Source organism: Phocoena sinus, chromosome 1 (genome assembly GCF_008692025.1).
Source record: "Phocoena sinus isolate mPhoSin1 chromosome 1, mPhoSin1.pri, whole genome shotgun sequence".
NCBI classification, from domain to species: domain Eukaryota; kingdom Metazoa; phylum Chordata; class Mammalia; order Artiodactyla; family Phocoenidae; genus Phocoena; species Phocoena sinus.
The window spans coordinates 153,308,100-153,325,741 of NC_045763.1; the positions used below are offsets into that span (position 1 = coordinate 153,308,100).

At 55.2% G+C, this 17,642-nt stretch overlaps 1 protein-coding gene across 2 annotated transcripts in view; it reads right to left on the reverse strand.

Moving 5' to 3' along the window:
• The window catches only part of SOX13 (SRY-box transcription factor 13), a 44,306-nt gene that overhangs the window by 2,500 nt on the left and 24,164 nt on the right, over positions 1-17,642 (reverse strand). The window contains exons 2-13 of one of the 2 annotated variants that reach the window (XM_032611742.1): positions 9,450-9,648; positions 8,167-8,278; positions 7,992-8,078; positions 6,636-6,808; positions 6,163-6,231; positions 5,320-5,431; positions 2,806-2,891; positions 2,428-2,590; positions 1,922-2,031; positions 1,688-1,784; positions 1,229-1,372; positions 155-371 (exon numbers count right to left, since the gene is read on the reverse strand). In XM_032611742.1, the coding sequence (XP_032467633.1) occupies positions 155-371; positions 1,229-1,372; positions 1,688-1,784; positions 1,922-2,031; positions 2,428-2,590; positions 2,806-2,891; positions 5,320-5,431; positions 6,163-6,231; positions 6,636-6,808; positions 7,992-8,078; positions 8,167-8,278; positions 9,450-9,647 (1,568 nt within the window). In that variant the 5' untranslated portion in view covers position 9,648. Of the gene's footprint in view, positions 1-154; positions 372-1,228; positions 1,373-1,687; positions 1,785-1,921; positions 2,032-2,427; positions 2,591-2,805; positions 2,892-5,319; positions 5,435-6,162; positions 6,232-6,635; positions 6,809-7,991; positions 8,079-8,166; positions 8,279-9,449; positions 9,649-17,642 lie in introns of both variants that reach the window. The other variant, XM_032611734.1, reaches the window with a different exon arrangement.

Below are 17,642 nucleotides of genomic sequence, written 5' to 3' on the forward strand. Positions count from 1 at the left end.
GCACAGCTCCCCTGGAATCCCACTAAGGCCACACGCTAACCCCTGCCACTCACAAGAGCTGTGTGCGTGCACGCGCACACGCGCACACACACACACACACACACACACACACACACACACACAGAGTCTCAGGCGCTGGGGAGGCCTTGCTCACGGGGTCGTGTAGCTCTGGCGGGCATCCTGGCGCCGGGTCCTCATCAGGGCCTTATACTCGCCCACCCGCAGCCGCTTGCCCTCCACGATGCAGGTGCGCTTGGGCCGTGGCTTGTACTTGTAGTCAGGGTACTTCTCCAGGTGCTGCCGGCTCAGCCTTGCCTGCTCCTCGTAGTAAGGCTGCTTCTCCTGGTTGGTCATGGACTTCCAGCGGGAGCCTGGCCCAGCCCCCAGGGGCAGGCAGTCAGCTGGGCTCTGCTGACACCCCCAGCCCCCTGCAGATCCTGGAGGCCCCGAGAAGGTTTTGATCCCCAGATATATGTGCAAGCACCTATACACAGCAAGGGCCTGGCCCAGTGTGGGTGCTCCATAGATACTGAGCGAATGAATGAGGTTGGCATGTATAAGGATATCCAATTGCTAGCTTAAGACCCACCCACATACCAAACTACACAGCGACTCTGGGAGGCCTCTGGTCTGCATGTTTTGCATAAACAAAAGAGTAGCCACCCAGGCCCCCAACAATCCCCAGAGGCTCCCTGCTGAGGACAAAATACCTGGTGTCTCAGTTGACAAGAGACCTGAACTGGAGGAGCTGAGGTTTGAAAACAATTGCCCTCTTCTAGCTCCAGCTGCCCTGCCCCACATTTCTCCTTGGCCTCCAAAGAGGACATATAATTTCAAAGACCTTTCTACTGAGAGCCTAAGAATACCAGTCTCTCCTGTCTCCTGCCAGAGCCAGCTCCAAGGGTCTGGACAAACAGGGGAACAAGTTAGGGAGCGATGGGGTCGGGGAGCTAAAGAACGTACACACGCACTCTCTTCCACCTGAGTTCTTCGGTGCAGGTGCTATCAGAAGAGCCCTACAATGGTACCGGACTCCAGGACCCAGCTGTCTCACATCCTGCCTGCCTCCCACACGCCATCAGATTCCACTGGAGTTCACCACGGCGTGGACCATCACCCAGAAAGCCCCAGTTAGACCCAGCTGACTCCTGCAACTAGATCCTGCTGGACTATGGCTCCTGGAGCCCCTAGAGCCCCCCGAGACCCCACCCCGCCCACTGGCCCTTACCAAGGATCTTGCTGATGCTGGAATTGTGCATGTCTGGGAAGGCCTGGAGGATCTTCCTCCTCTCATCCTTGGCCCACACCATGAAGGCATTCATGGGCCTCTTGATGTGGCTGCTGTTCCGGGACTCAGGGAAGTGGCGGGAGCCTGGGGAGCAGGGGAGGAGTCAGCCAGGCAGGGCAGCCAGTGTGGGTTAAGGAAGAGTCCTCCAGGGCTGGCAGAAAAAAACATCCCCTACTTGACCACCAGAGGGCGCCGGGAGGCTCCCACAGGGCCAGGGATGGCCAGGAGTAAGACCAGCAGGGGCCCAGAGACAGACAAGGGACAGATACGTAAGGGGACTCCACAGACAGACGAAGGGAGAGAAGGGATTGGAGACAGACACAACCTGACCCACCCTGGCCCTGGTGGGAAGCAGAGGTGGGCCCTCCTGCCCATCAGCCCAGTATCCAGAGCCCTCACCGTCCACGTCACAGCCCAGCATGGCTTCTTCCAGTGGGTGCACACAGCTCTCCTCCAGCCGCTCCTTGGCTGGGGATGTGTCCAGGCTAATGAGGTCCTAGGTAGAGAGGGCAACTTGTACCTCAGCCCCCTCTGCAGCACCCTGCTCCCCTCCCCTGCTCTTCCCTTTGGTAGCCTCAGACACTGTGTCTTCCGCCCCTGCCCACCCAGGTGCAGGGTAGTGGGAGTCCATACCTTACGGAAGGAGGTGTTGGGGGGACTTTCTAAGGCTCCACTGTGACCGTGCAGCAGCTGTCTGGCATCCTGGATGGCTTTGGTGACAGCATCCCCTTCACCAAGGAAGCCTATGGGACAGGGGAAGGAAAGGAAGGGAAAAGGAGGGGCTGTTGAGGGAGGTACACCCAGTTCATGTCTTGCCCTCCCTCTTCCCCTCTGTTGCACTGCACATCCCCAAGGGGGCGCCATTTACACTGGAGTCCTGGTGACAGTAGACTGGAAATGAGAATGGCCTGAATCCCTGATTCAGGTACCCAATCAGATACAGTGGGGAGAGCAGGAAGGGGATCTTCTTCCAGGACACTGAGTGCTGGAACTAAAAGGGGCCAAAGAGAGCAAGTCTAACCCCTTGTTTTATAAAAACTGTAACCCACAGAGGGGAAGGGACACGCTCAGGGTCATATCCTGCCCTCTTAGCTCTCTCCTAGAAGAGGGCTGAAGGGAAAGGTGTAGGGGCGGCTTACCCAAAGGCAGGCTGGGGGGGCTGGCCTGCAGGTCCCGTGTGGGGGCCCCGTGGCTGGGAGGACGGGGTCCACAGTTGCTCATCTTCAGGCTCGGGGAGCTGGAGGCATTAGGCAGCTCGGGGGCCTTGGGCTTGGCCGTGAGGTTTAGGGGTTGGGAGGGCTCCTGAGGGAGACCCAGAGGGTTAGAGACACCAAAGGACACCTCCACGTTGTGACTGGGGGGACACAGGGTGACAGAGGGACAGAGGAGACAAGCCGACAGGAAAGGAAGACAGAAGAAGTAGGAGAACAAGAACAAAGGACCCCATGGTCCCCTAGGCGGGCAGCCAGCCACCACAGGTGAGGGCGGGAGCCCCGGCCAGTGGGCGGGGTCAGTACCTGTAGGGCGTGGTGGGCAGACAAGGCCCCAGGCCTCTTCACCACTGGGGCGGCGGGGCTGTGCAGCAGCTGCAGCGGGTACTCCACTACGGAAAAGGCGGCAAGGAGAAAAGTCCTGGATGAGCACAGAACAGCAGACGCCCTGCTTGACGAGGTCCCGGAAGCACAGCGTGGACAGAGGCTCGGAGCTGGCCCAGCTGGCTTCCAACCACTGCCCTCCCAGCCCCACAGCACTGCTGAGGACCTCCTGTGCCCTCGTCCCCCACTGCCCGGCACGCTGATCAACATCTTCACCCCGTTCCTGCCCTTCCCAACCCACTGGCCGCCGAGTTCCCACCCGACGGTGAAACGACGTCAGGTACACCATCCACTCTTTCTACGGGTACTTGTGTTTTGTACCTACTACGTGCAGGGTACAAAAGCAGCTGCCTCGTTTGTAGCCGGCCTCATGCGCATCACCTCAACGTAATCCCTAGTATGTGGCATATAATAGTACTCAGTACATCATCCCATTGTATGGATAATGAAGACTGGGAGAAGTTACATGGGTGCCCAGAGTTAATGAATGGGAGCACTGAGATCTGAGATCTGAACTCTGAACCCAGCTGCATCCTCTAGACCTTTCCCCCCTACATGCACTCTCTCTCTGCTACCTAGCTGGCTTCATTCTCCCTCAAGGAGGACCAGCATCCCTGACTTGACAATTGAGGTGGAGAGATAAGCCATGTAGACAAACCACTGACCACATGGCTGGCGGTGATATGGGTGGCATGCCAGAGAACTCTGTTCAGCTGGGGTGACTGGGGGGAGGGGAGGCGTGAGCGGGCGTGGCAGGCGGGCAGGTGGGAAAGCAGGAGGTGGGAAATGAGGCTGGCACTCGATGGGCAAGCAGGGCTCGGGGCCTGTGAAGGCTGAGCCTGGGAGTTTGGACCCTAAGGCTTGTGACCTGGGAGAGGTGTTACTCATACTCAGCCGGGGCTGCGGCGGGGGGGGGGGGGGGGGGGGGGGGGGGGTTAGCGGGGAAGGAGGTGGTGGCACATCTGGCAGCCACAGGCTTCCTGCTTACTAGGATTCAGGAGCAAACAAAGCAGGGGGCAGCCTAGCCAGTGCAGGTCTTCCACAACTTATTTCCTGCCCCCTGCCCCCCTTGTCCAGCAAGGGTGTGGCCCCCTCCCCGCAACTAGGCCGCTGCCCTCCTCACCCCTGCAGCTCGGCTCTATGGACACCTGTAGGTGCAGTGGTTTTGTGCAACCTGTCCCCCCCCTTCACCCCTCCCCATTCCCAGTCCCCACTCCTCCACCCCAAATTAGAAACTGCCTTCAAAGTAGGGCCTGACTTTCTCAGTCCTTTGTGTTTTCCCTTCCCCCACCCAGGAGTCAGTGGTGCTGGCCCACGAACTCTGCCCACGGCCCAAAGCCCTTGCTGGTGGACCCGTAGGAACTCACCCAGCTAGATTTCCCCTGCCTTCTCTCTCACATGGAACAGGGAGCATTGACCAAAGGGAGTTGACTTAAAATTAAAACCCTTTCCCCTCCTGGATCAATTATGGGCAGCATCTCTGCCCTGTCCCCAGGACCTCTCATAAGGAATCAATGATCGTAGCCTAATAATTCCATCTCTGCCTCCATCCCACGGTCACTGCCCTAGTCCAGGCTGTCATTCCCCATCTCTAGAATCCCCTCAGCAGCCCCTACCCCGTCTTACCTCCAGTTGGTACCCCTCTGTTCCCCACCACCCACAGCCAGTGTGACAACACATCCTCTGCTGAAATGTTCCCGTGCATCCCACATTCTACAAAATAAATCCCAAAGTCCGTGCTCAGCCCCGACTGCCCTCCCCAGGCACATCCCACTAGCTGCCATGTGCTCCCCTCAACTCCAACACTCCCTTGGGCTTTCTGCCTCAGGATCCAGGCCCCTTCCCTCCACCCTCAGCTCCCAGCTTCACCCTCACAAGTCTACTCCCCCAGCACCCAAGCGAGCACCACCTCCTTAAGAAGCCTTCCCAGATTCCCCGGCTGTTGGTATCCTTCTGTCTCCCTCCCCAGACCATAAATTCCTTGAGCTCAAAGTCCATATTTTATCACCCTCGTGGCTGCCCAACAACCAGTCAGCACCTGACGCTTGTTGCTGCTCTATCTGTGGTCACTGAGCCTCAGTGACAGGGCAGAAGGCAGCAGTGCCACTGTCAGGGCAGAGCAACAGCATGAATTTGGGAGATGGATAAATCTCAGTCAACATTCAAAACATTAATATTCTGGTACAGGAAATGTCCCACAGAACTGGGGGGCTAGACCTACATAGGCAGCGTCCTCTTATGTCTGGAAAGCACTTTATGGTTTTCAGTGTGCTATTTCTTTTCATTCTCCCAGTGAAATTCAGAAAGAAGGGATTATTCTTTGACTAGACAGATCCCAAAGTGAGGCCCAGAAAGGCCACACTGCACATTAATGGATGAGAGTGGTTCCTGGGCTCCTTCCCTGACCTCAGGTCAACCCTCCCCTCCCACACTCACCTGGCTTGCAGGGAATGGGCTGAATGGGCAAAGCCAGCTGGGAGTCGGGGGTGACAGGCAGAGGCTGGTGGCTTGGGGGGAAGGCTGGAATCATGACGTAAGGCATGTTGATCTGCTGAGGGCAAAGAAACCCTGTGTGAGTCCCTGGGGGGCCCAACCAGCTACCCAGCTGTGGTCATCCCTGGACACAGAGGGTGGACCCGGGGATGAGAGACGCAGGCCTGGGGCAGGGACAGTTTTCAAAAGGATCCATCTGACCCTATGCCCCCTTTGTGGGCCTCTGTCTTCCTGCCCTCAGGTCCCAGCTGGGAGGAAGATACTCTGGGCCCTGCCCTTGAAATAGGTGACAAAAACAGGGGAGGGGCTAGAGCAGAAATGAGCCGCCCTCCTTAGGGTCATGCCTGAGTGGTTCTGCTTAGTCCACACTCCCTGCCTTTCCCTGTCTCCAGTACCTCTCCACACTGGTGTCAACCCCTCAAGCCCCTGCTCCCCCAGAGCCCAGCCCTCCCCCCGCCTTTACCTGGATCCCAGCACCCAGCCCTCCCCACTCTTTACCTGGATCCCAGCACCCAGCCCTCCCCCCTCACCTGGATCCCAGCACCCAGCCCTCCCCCCTCACCTGGATCCCAGCACCCAGCCCTCCCGCCTCACCTGGATCCCAGCACCCAGCCCTCCCCACTCACCTGGATCCCAGCACCCAGCCCTCCCCCCTCACCCGGATCCCAGCACCCAGCCTTCCCGCCTCACCTGGATCCCAGCACCCAGCCCTCCCCCCTCACCTGGATCCCAGCACCCAGCCCTCCCGCCTCACCTGGATCCCAGCACCCAGCCCTCCCCCCTCACCTGGATCTGCTGCTGAAGGAGGTTGATCTTATGCTGCTGCTGAATCAGCTGTTGCTGCTGCTTGGCGATCTGGCAGAAGGAAAGAGTAGGTGATGGGAACATGCACCTTAGGCCCCAGGATCCCACCTCCCACAAGCCTTTGCGGCCCCACCCACACCCTGCCTCCCGTGCCTAGCGCAAGGACATGGAGGACAGCTGGACACGGCAAGAAGCCGAACAGCCTCAGGATTTATTCTCCTTCCTCGGAGACCAAAGATGGGGGTTAGGCAGGAAGCAGCCAGCTGCTTTTACTCAGAGCCCCGCAGCGCCGCTCCACGCCCTGTCCCCTCACAAGGGCTGATGAACCGCCAGAGGTGGGAATGCCCAGCCCCTGCCCACGGCCCCCTCCCCGCCTGCCCCCACCATGTTCCGCTCTAGGCCCTGGACCAGACCCCCATCCCTGGAAGGGAAGCCGGACACCAAGCAGGCCCTACCTGCTCCTGCTGCTGCCGGGCCAGCTCCATCTGCTGCTGCTGCTTCTCAAAGAGCATAGCGGCCATGTTCTTCTGCTCGGAGTGGGCCGTCAGCAGCTGGTCCCGCAGGGTGGACAGCTGATGGATCATGACCAGCAGCTGGAGCTCCTTCTCTGCCAGGCTCTCCTGGGTCCCTGCTCCACAGTGAAGCAACCACCACTGAGAACTTTTGTTTGTTCATCTGTTACCGGTCCATCCATATGACACTGAGCAATCGCTCTGCCCCAGGGCCCCGTCAGGGGCTGGACCACAGAGATGACTGAGATACAGTCCTTGCCCTGGAGGGGCCTCCTCATCTTGTCACCTGACAACTAGCTGCTCTAGAAGGTCCCCACCATCACTCACCGATTCCAGGCCCTGGAAATGCTGACGGTGGGGCATCTCAGCCCTGGCCCACCTCTGGGATGTCCTCAAGTGCCCAGTACCACTGGGTCAGGGTGGATAACTAACCCACTGGAGGGCCCAGAGTGACACGCTTAGGCTTTGGAGCAAGACAGATCTGGGTTCAAATTCCCCTTCTAACTCATCCCTCCTGGGAGCTGCTGGGCAAGCTACCAACTTCTCTGCGCTTTCGCTTTTTGAATATATAAATGAGCACAACAATCGACACTTCACAGGGTTGCTGGGAGGGTTGAAGGTATTGAATGTAAAGCTGAGTCCTGAATCTGGCACGTGGTCCTCAACTAGCAATGTCACTGCTTCCTTGTCTCTAATCCAGTTCATGTCAGATGCAGCAGTTACTCCTAAGTGCCAGGATGCAGACCACATGCATCAGAATTACTCGGGGAGCCCTTGAAAAATACAGATGCCCAGGCCCCCCTCCTCTGGGGTTCTCATTCAGTAGGCAGGGGTGGAACCTGGGGATCTGCATTGTTTTAAAGATTCCTCTGGGAGTGTGATTAACCACACTGGGAAACTTATCACCCTGATGAACCTAGGCAACACTTTAATTCACTTAATGAGGTCCTGGTGGCCTAGAGTTAATTTCCAGCAGTGAAAGGGAACATCCGGCTCATTTTATAGTGAGATCTGAGAAGTGGCTAAGACATCCCCAAGGTCTCAAGGGTCCCAGGGGATTTGAGCCCCACCAGGCCCTCTGCTGCACGGGAATAAGCCTAGTGCTTGGACCCCCCCCCAACCCCGGGTGAGGGATGGTGCAGACCCCTAGGACCAGGCAGGAGCCAGAGTGGCACAGGCCAGGTGTGAGGGCACCAAGAGCCCCAGAAATTGCCCTACAGGCCTAGACTGCAGGGCCAGGCCTGGAGAAGGGAAAGGGGTTCAGACATCTGTCCTCTGCCCACCCATATGGGCCTTCACCTTTGACATCTTTGGTTTCCACACAGCTCCTTCCCAGAAACCTCTCCTTCCAGTCACTGGACAGCAGCTTCTCGATGGCCGGCACGACTGGAAGATACCAGAGGGCTAAGGAGTAACTGTCCTAACACCTCCCCACCCAGGCCCCCGTCCCTGACTGGGGCAGACGACGTCTTACCTTCTTTTAAATTTCGGTTGAAGTCCAGCTTCTCCTGGCTTCCAGAAGCAGCCTCAGAGCCTCCTGGTCTCTTGGGTTCTGGGGACCCGTTGCTTTCCAGGGAGCTGCTGTCCTGTAAGACACACTGAATATCACTGTCACCCCCAAGGGAATGGGGGCAGACTGCAGTGTGGGGGGCTGAGCGCCCCGGGGATGTGTATCCTAGGGGAACTCCAGAATCTACCCAGCCCCACCCTCCAGTAGGGCCCTCCCTTCCCACCTTCCCAACCTTTGCTCTGACTTGGCTTGATAGATTTGGTGAAAAGAACAAAAGGTTTAAAGACAAGAGACCTGGGCTCAGTGATTCACAAGGTGCTTGAGCCCACATGAGTCCCTCAACTTCTCTGAACCTGACCTCGGTCTTCCGAAAATGGAAATACTAATACGTCCCGTGCCATAGACGATTGTTGCTGGGATCAAGGGAGATAATGCATGTGAATGAGGTTTGCCACTGCAGACTAAAGAGGCCAAAAGCCTCCCTTGTATGCACCTACCACTCCAGCCCCGCAGGTTACTCTCAAGGCCCCCACCCCACCCTCTTTAAGACATTGTCCCCTCTCTCCTCTTCTCATCTGAGTCCTCTCCATTCTTTAAGACCCAGCTTAAAGCCCTACTTATCCTGGAAGTCTTCCTCAATCACCACCCCTACCCCTTAGCCCCCTTTCACATACTCCTCCTGGCTGGATCCCTCCTCAGAGCCCTAAAACTCTCCTCATTTTCACTCATTTGGCTTTTGATTAGGTATTCCCTTTTTACATCTCTTGCATGGAATCACGGAGTTTTTAGGAGCTGCAAGAATCTTCACCACTCATGTAGTTCAGCTCCTTCATTCCGAGGATGAGGAATTGTATTGTCTTTAATAGCAATTTAACTCTGGTTCGGTTAATAAGGCTGCTTGTCTCGAATCATATGAAAAAGCCAGTAGATTATCTTTAAGCCAGCCTGTGAGCACGTGTGTCCTATTTCTCAACTAGTCTTCAAGGGTAAGGACTGGTCACACATAGGTGAGCAGTTCATATCAGGTGAGTGAGGGCAGAAGTGAGTTCATGTCCCGCTCTGACAGGTAGCCTGACCCACCCACCCACCTAAGTCTTGCCCCAGAGGAGAACGCTTCTGCCTGCCCCTCTGCCCAGCTAGGCTGGTGGGTGCCTGCTCCACCCACTAGGGGGAAGGGCACAGGCATAGGAGCTACAGAGGCAGGGTGGGGACACTGACCCAGGAGCCCCTAGGAGAGTGCTGGGCACCTGGGCTGGAGCTGGAGGGTCAGCACCATCCTGGGGGGCCCGGGCTGGATCTCCAGGCTGGGGTTCAGCTGCGGTGGCCAAGCCCTGGGGGGCCTCGTGGCAGGGTTCCTTCTTCCCCTCTGACTTGACAGTACAGTCCACCATGGTGCCAACGTCATCCAGGGCCAGCTGGGCAGAGCCGGGGCTTCTCATGGACATCCTGAGGGAGGACGGGCAGAGGGAGGGATGCGAGTCCTGAACCCCGAGGCAGTGACTGTTCCCCCAGCCCCAAACAGGTACACTCATGCAAAAGGCAAGCTTCCATTTGGAACTCACTGTGACAAACCGGAAAAGATTCTTGTCCCCCCACCCACCCACTTTTTTTTTTTTTTTTTTTTAACAGAAAGGTCTAGAGAAGACTGGGCCAACATTTGGCATGCCCTGCCTGTTGCAGTGTTGGAACTAGTGGGCTGATGGGTCTCCCTGAGAAGGCTAGAGATTGTCAACTGGCTCCTTCTGAGCCCAATAAAGCCAAGATCATACAGTACGTGTTTGTGTATGTTTGTGTATGTACGTACTTGTAATTAGTTACCAAAATTTAAAAATCAAGAGATATCCCATAAAAATCTGGATTTGAACTTCTCTTGAAGTTGGTCTGTGGCTGGAATTGAGCAGCAGTTACTCTCTATGAACAGGCCAGTTTGCCCTACTCCCCACCACTCCCTCCTACTCCCCAAAAGGGAAACCAAGTATCAACTACCCTATACACTTACTCTTTGTTTTCCTTAGAGTAGAGGCAAGATAAAAGTGAACTATTTGGAACAATTTCTTATATCCGTGTATCTATCTACCAAAAGTGAGGAATGAAGTAAGCTGAGAGATGAGTGGCTTTCAGAAAAATATTTTCTTATATGAGAGTCTCTCAATCAGAGTCTGGCCCCCGTGGGCCTCTGCAGTCCCTGGTGTAATATACGCAGAGGCTGCGTCCCCTGCCTCCTGTTGCTGACATCCCACTGCGTGGGATCACTACATAGATGAGCAGGATCCTGGGAGTAGTTTTCAGTGGTTATGTCAAGCTCAAGGCCAGAGTAGCAGCTGCCCAGAGCTCACCTGCTCACCCTCCAAAGTGACCAAGAAAAGACAGGTGGGGACACACAGCAGGTTCCAAGTGGGCATGGGTCTTGCCTCAGCTACTTCACTAGCTGCTGAGTGACCTTGGGCAAGTTACTTGACCTTTCCACACCTGTTTCCTCATCTGTAAAATGGGTGGTGTGAGGGCTATGAATTGATATTTACAAGGTGTTTAGAATAATGCTTTGTACTAGTAAGCACCGAAGTAGCCTTTGTTAAAGCACTGCTGGGTGGAATGCAGCACAAGGACAGCAGCCTCAACATAGCTGGAGGGGTGGGCGTGGGAGGCTTGTTTGAAAGACAAAGTCATGGGTCACCCAAAATCAGAAATTCTGTGGGTGAGGAGGGAACGGATCTGTTTTCACAAGCCCTCCAGGTGATTCTGATACATACTAGTTTGAAAAGCACTGTTAAATAAAAAAATTTTAAAACTCTGCTTACATGGGCCTTAAATTTTTAGGAGGGGAGTGTAAGGCAAAAATTATATATAGTAAAACATCCCTTAAATTAAACTGAAGGTACAGTATAACATTTGTATATTACATCAACTGTATGATAAAATGTTTCTTGTAATGTATAACGAATGATGCAATGTGCCATGTACAATAGATGTATACACTGTGTACGATACATGTACAGTATTTTACATGAAATAACAATGTGTCTGATTTGATGCCATCCTACAGATCAGACGAGACTAAACTCTCCCTCCACTTTCAAAGGGCAGGGTGCCCTGGGGGCTGGCATGGGACTCAGGACAGGGCACTGCAGGATGAGCAGAGGAGACATACGTCAGCCCGGGAGAAGACACCCCAGCCCAGCTCACCCTGAGGCTTTAGGGTGCAGCTCTGGGTCCCCTCCCACCACCCAGGGACCCGGAGAGCGGCCCGGAAGCAGGCGCTCGGCCCATCCGGGCACAGGGAGGGGCGCAGAGCCAGGCCCCGAGCAGGGGGCTGGGCGTGGGGGAGGGGAAGTCGGGGAGTGGTATTATCCTGAAGCTGAGGGCAGCAATTACATAACAAACAAACCCGGGGCTCAAGCTGTGAATTAATCAAACCGCTGAAAATAAAACCTTCCTCTCAGGAACTTCAGACAAAAGAAATGAAAACAACCAGGCTGGCTGGAAAATAAAAGACAGCAGCGCTGAAATGGGGACAAAAGGAAACCAGACAATAGGGTGTTGGACAAAGGCAATAAAGCCAAAGGAAGTGTGACAGGCGAACAATGCGGGCCTGTGGGCTTCTGATCCCCGGCCGCCTCCGCGCCGAGGGCCCACACCCACCGCGCCACTGCGCCCGCCAAGCCGCCGGGTGGCCTCCTCAGCTCGGGACTGGGGTCCTGAGGGCTTTCTCCTCCCGGCGGTCCCCACTTCATGGCCTTCCAGCGCCTACCTCAAAGCCTTTCTTCCCACTGCAGCCCAGAGACCCCGGAGGCAGCCGCAGGGCGCACAGTTAAGGGAGCGTCGGACACCGGGCTGGGCCCCCAGCGCCAGCCGCCCACCCAGAGCTGCGGACCCGCTGTGCATGCCCCCAGCTGAAGGCGGAGGCAGAGGAGACGATGATCTGCCCTAATGAACTCCAGGACCGCAATGCTCAGGACCGTGGCCACTTGCCACGCGGCTGCTGAGCAACCTGTACCACGGCCGGTCCCAATGCAAACGTGCTAAGTACAAACTACATCCCTACTTTGGAAGGGTTAGTACAAAAACAGAATGTAAAACAGCTCATTAATAACTGGTTGTTGATTACACGTTGAAATTACACTTTGGATACTGTTGGGTTAAATAGAATACATTGTTAAAATTCCTTTCACCTGTTTCTTTTTGCACTTCTTATCGTAGCTATGAGAAAACATTAAAAGTATATATGTGAGGACTTCCCTGGCGGTCCAGTGGTTAAAGACTGCCTTCCAGTGCAGGGTGTGTGGGTTCAATCCCTGGTTGGGGAGCTAAAGATCCCACATGCCTTGTGGCCAAAAAAACCAAAACATAAAACGGAAGCAGTATTGCAACTAATTCAATAAAGGCTTTAAAACTGGTCCACATTAAAAGAAAGTCTTTAAAAAAATTATATAAGTGGCTCACATTATATTTCTGTTGGAGCAGTGCTGCACTAAGACATCTCCTCCCTTTGAGCTTGATGGCTTTTTCTACCCACACTTAACCCCCAAGAGTACTTCCACCTGGGTACTGGGATTTGGGAAGCCTACCTCCTGGAGCTCCCAACAGCTCACCCTGGCTTCTGGCACAGCACCTGGTAACAAAGAAAATGGCTCCTGGTGACCAGCCAAGGTAGCGTGGAGGTGTCAGTCTGTTCACCAGGGCGTGGTACCCACCAGATAACCCTGCCAGACCCTGCTAGCAGCCCAGACAAGGGCCCTTCGTTCCCACAGGCGCCTGGCTCTACTTCAGGCACTGGCAACTGGCTCTCCGTTGGTCCCCTCTCTGGACCCCATTGGTTTATGGAGAAGCAACAGCCCAGGCTTGATGCAGAGTGCAGGCTTTTGGGTTCAACAGTCTGGATTCAAATCCATGCTTTGCCACCAGCTGACTTGTGTGACCTTGGGAAGTTAACTCTGAGCCTCCATCTCCTAATCCATATAATGGGTGTAATAATCCATGTCACAGGTGTCCATGAAAATTTAATAATACAGGGTGAGCATCCATTAAGTTGTCATATAGCCCAGGATGCTCCTAGAGCCAGGCGGTTGAGAGAAAAGTCTCTGGGGTCAGATAGACCTGAGTCCATTTGAATTCCAACTCTGATTAATTAATTGCTGTGCAACGGTGGCCACGTGACATAACCTCTCTAAACCCCAGTTTCCTCCTCAGTGAAATGGGAATAAAAAACCCCTGTATTGGGCTTCCCTGGTGGCGCAGTCGTTGAGAGTCCGCCTGCCGATGCAGGGGACGCAGGTTCGTGCCCCGGTCCGGGAAGATCCCACATGCCTCGGAGCGGCTGGGCCCGTGAGCCACGGCCACTGAGCCTGCGCGTCCGGAGCCTGTGCTCCGCAACGGGAGAGGCCACAACAGTGAGAGGCCCACGTACCAGAGGAAAAAAAAAAAAAAACCTGTATGAAGGGATGAGCCTTCCATTTAACACTCCAGACCCTACGAGATGTTCTTCCAGAGACTTAAAAAAAAATTCCCTTATTACCCTTTCCCTACAAAGCATGCTCCATGCTTCAATCATACACATGGTTTTTTCAGGAGGTTTTACGGTCAGCAGCCACATCCTCCCCTCTCCCCAGACGCCCAGAAGTCAAAGACTCTTTTAGTACACAGGAGATGTGAATTACTGGGCTCCACCAGTTCCCACCCAGGTCCTGGTCAGAGGCCACAAGCCCACAGGACTCTCCAGTGGGACTCTCACTTGGGTGGAAGTGCTCCTATGTACCCCAATCTCCTTCCTCTCACCCAGCCTTACTCATATTTTATAAATGGGGAAACTGAGGCCCAGAGAGGTCAAGTTCATGTGGCTTGTTTGGGCAGTACTGTTTCAGGAGTACAGAGTCAGAAGACCTTCAACCAGCTGGGACACGGAACAGTATTCCTGCTCTGCCTTCCCTTCCATCCGGGGAACCTAACCCATAGACCCTCTGCTGTCTTCTTTTCCTTGGCCTTACCTCACCTGAGCATCTGTAGGAGGTGAAGGCCCCTAGGGAGAGAGGGCTCTGGCCAGCCTCAACCTGCATGCCGCAGCGTCCTGAGTCTCTGAGCTGATGTCTGTGAGGCCCTGGGCCCCCAAATCCAGTGCCTAGGACAAGGCATAGAGAGATGCCTGCCCTCCGCAGAGGGGCAATGGCTCAAAGCACGGTTCTTATGCGACAAAGCAGGCTACAGGTGCTGATCTCCTTTTTCTCCTCCCCACAACCAACCCTCTCCCAGCTCCTCTGACCCCCACCCACCCCAGGCGCGCACACACCAAGCCCCTTTCTCCCCCAGACAAATCACCAGCCACTTCCTCTTCCAATCAGCCCACAACAACCCAGCTGGACTGGAATCAAAGGACTTCTTACTCTCAGACCTTTCTCCCTCCACAACGACAGCCCTTCCCGCCCCCATAAATATCTAGATACAGATAAAGATAGAGATAAATTCTAGTCATCGGAGCATGACAGGTGACTCAGACCCAGGGGTACAGGAAGACAGTCTGAACAGACAGGCAGACCCTCCCAGGAGAGCCAATGACAACACTTCTCCACCGGGCACACACCTAACCTCTCTACTGAGACTCCCACTCCCAAGCTGACCCTGAACAGGTGGTGCCGAGGGGCACTGCCAGGGAGGAACCACGCGGCAGAGAAGGGCAGGGCCTGAGTCCCAGGGGAATGTCACTTCCTTTCAAAGCCCCAGAGAGTTGAGAGCCTCAGGCAGCCCCAAACAATAGCCTGAGGCGTGGGTGCCCAGAACAGTGCCCCGGTGCCACATCCTGCCATTCTTCTCCCAGGCCGCACCCTGCCACCCTTCCTGGCTCCGCCCGATCCTATCTCTGCTGTTTACTCAGAGCTGAGAGCTGGGCTGGCTGCAGGCTTGGAACAAAGCTTTCCTGAGAGGCCCCCCTCACCCTCTCCGGCCTCTGTGGGCCCTTGGGGTATCAGATCCATGGCGTGGCCCAGCCTGGTCTAGCCCTGCTCAGGCCGAGGCCACAGCCAACACCCCCCGTTCCTGGGCTGTTTCTGGGCTGATCAAGTGGCTAAGACCAGCCAGACTGAGGCCTGCTGAACCCCCAAGAGCTCCTGTCCTCCCAGTCAGCAAGAGGAGGCAGCCTCCCCCGCACCTCTGGCCCAGAAGCCCAGCTCCAGACAGAGCCTTGGCAGCTGCCAAGATTGAGCTGACCCCAGCCCAAGGGCACGAAGGACTGAAGAAGCCGAGGAGAAACTAGCCGTGCTGTTCCCATTCACAGCCCCATCTGAGTCTTCTCTTCCTGGAGAGTCCAGGAAGAGACAGAGAGGGCAGCGTGGAAGGACTGCTGAGGTTCCCAACAGGATGAGTGCCTGCCCCACGGGCCTGGGTAATATTTAGGAGGTAAACGGTGTCTCCAGGATTCCCTTCTCTGGGGGCCCTCCTGCCTTCACCTGATGCCGTCTCCAGCCCCTCCCAAGCCCCATCAGCAGCCGCAGTCCTGGCCTTACCTCCCAGTGGCCAGGTCCAAGCCTATGTCCTGGATTCGGGAGTGTCTGGCCTTTTACACGAGCAGTGCCCAGCCCAGAGCAGGCACACAGCAGAAGTGGTGCAGCCGAGGCCGACTGGCCTTGTCAAAGGCCTCCCTTCTGGGATAGCCCTGAACATTAACCAAAGGGAAAGGACGAAAAAGAGCACGCAATGACAGAACACCCACTTGGCTGAGAGCACTGGGTGAGGAGCTCGCCACTCATTTTTCCGACCCAACCAAGGCCCAGTGGAGCCATCTGAACTCAGGCCTCACTGATGCCCAAACCCATGTCTTTTCATCTGTCGGCTGGTGCCCTGGCTGCTCTTCCTCTACCCCAGATAACAGGATCCGGTCTAGCAAAGATAGATCTGCCACTGTCTTTGCTGCTTACAGGATTCTAGCTGTTTTGACTTGAGTCATGGCCAAGGAAGAATTAATCGAAAGAAACCAAGGCCACTTTGGAAACTTGGGGGAAAGATTCAACCTCTGAAAACCTTAGCTTCTTCATTGTAAAATGGAAATTCCAATACCTACTTTGTGATTAGAAGGTAATCACAAGCTTGGAGAATCTGGTACAGAATATATGTTCAGGGAAGGAGAGACGAAGAGAGACCTAAAGCAAGGAGGCTGTCTTTCCCTCCCTACCCCCAGAGCACCCAGAGTGAGACACCTATCCCTGAACGTCCCTGGCTTTCCAGAGGCTGGCAGGTATGTGTGACCCTCTGGCATTGCTGGGAGTCATCCCGATACGGCTGAAAGAACCGGGTTTCATTGTCACCCAGACCTGTGTTTGAAGCCTGGCTCCACCATGTACTACTGTGTGACTATGGGGAAGTTTCAGTTTCTCCATCACTAAGATGGAACAAATAATATCTCGTAGAATTATTGAGAAGACTGAATGTGATGTTTGTAAAACACACAAAAAAATGTTTGCTCACTGAACCCTCTCATTCACCTTTTGGGGAAGCCTCCCCCACCCCCGCATACCAAACACGCAGAAGACCCACACCCAAAGGACAACTGGGAGTGTCATCTTCTTCCATCTCCACCTGTCCCCTGTAGGTCCCCCTCTCTTTGGCGCTGTTTCACTACCCTGCTTAGGTTGTCTGCGTGCTCTGTCGGCGTCCCCAACCACCCTGAAATCTCCCCTGGCCGGTGCCTACACTGAGCCAGACACCCAGGCCACGCTTAGCGCAGACAGGCTGAAAGGACCTGAATTTGCCCAGGAAACTCACATCCTCAGTGCCACGGCCTACCTGACCAACCCCCCCCCACCCCCCGTGCCTTCCCTTCCCGATAGCACTGAAGTTCTGCAGACCTTCACAAGCTCCCTCATCTCCTCCAGAGCCGGAGCTAGAGGGTAAAGTGTTGTTCCATTAACCCCTGCCAACCCCAGGAGGGGACAGGAAGGTGGAGACTAGGAGAATGACTGCAGAGGGGGGAAAGGACAAGTGGGAATGGCCTGTAAACACCAGGCTGAACAAAGTCTCATCTTTGCAGACATCCCTTTTGTTGGGGCTGGTGTGGGCCGAGCAGCATTTGGCTTCTGCTTGGTGACAAGTCCAAGCCACGTGGACTAGGTAGGCTCTCAGGGTCTATGGTGACATGGAGGCTCTGGAGACATGCACAGTCAGTTCAAACCCCAGCAGCCCTCTAACTAGTGGCATGGACAGGCCGACTTATTCAACTCTCCAAACCTACTACTTTCTTTATAAATGTGATCAGTAATATATACCCACTAGTGTGGTTGTGAGGAGTAAACAACATAACAGGCAAAGGCCAGTGCCTGAACACAGCCGTGCTAAACAGCTGTATCCGGCATAACCATTGTAATCTGGAGCTGGGGGTGACGGCTGAGAGGTGGAGAGTCAGCCAGTTCCTCGCTGCTCCAAGAGGGAGCCCAGTGAGTACTTGAGACTTAACCTCTACA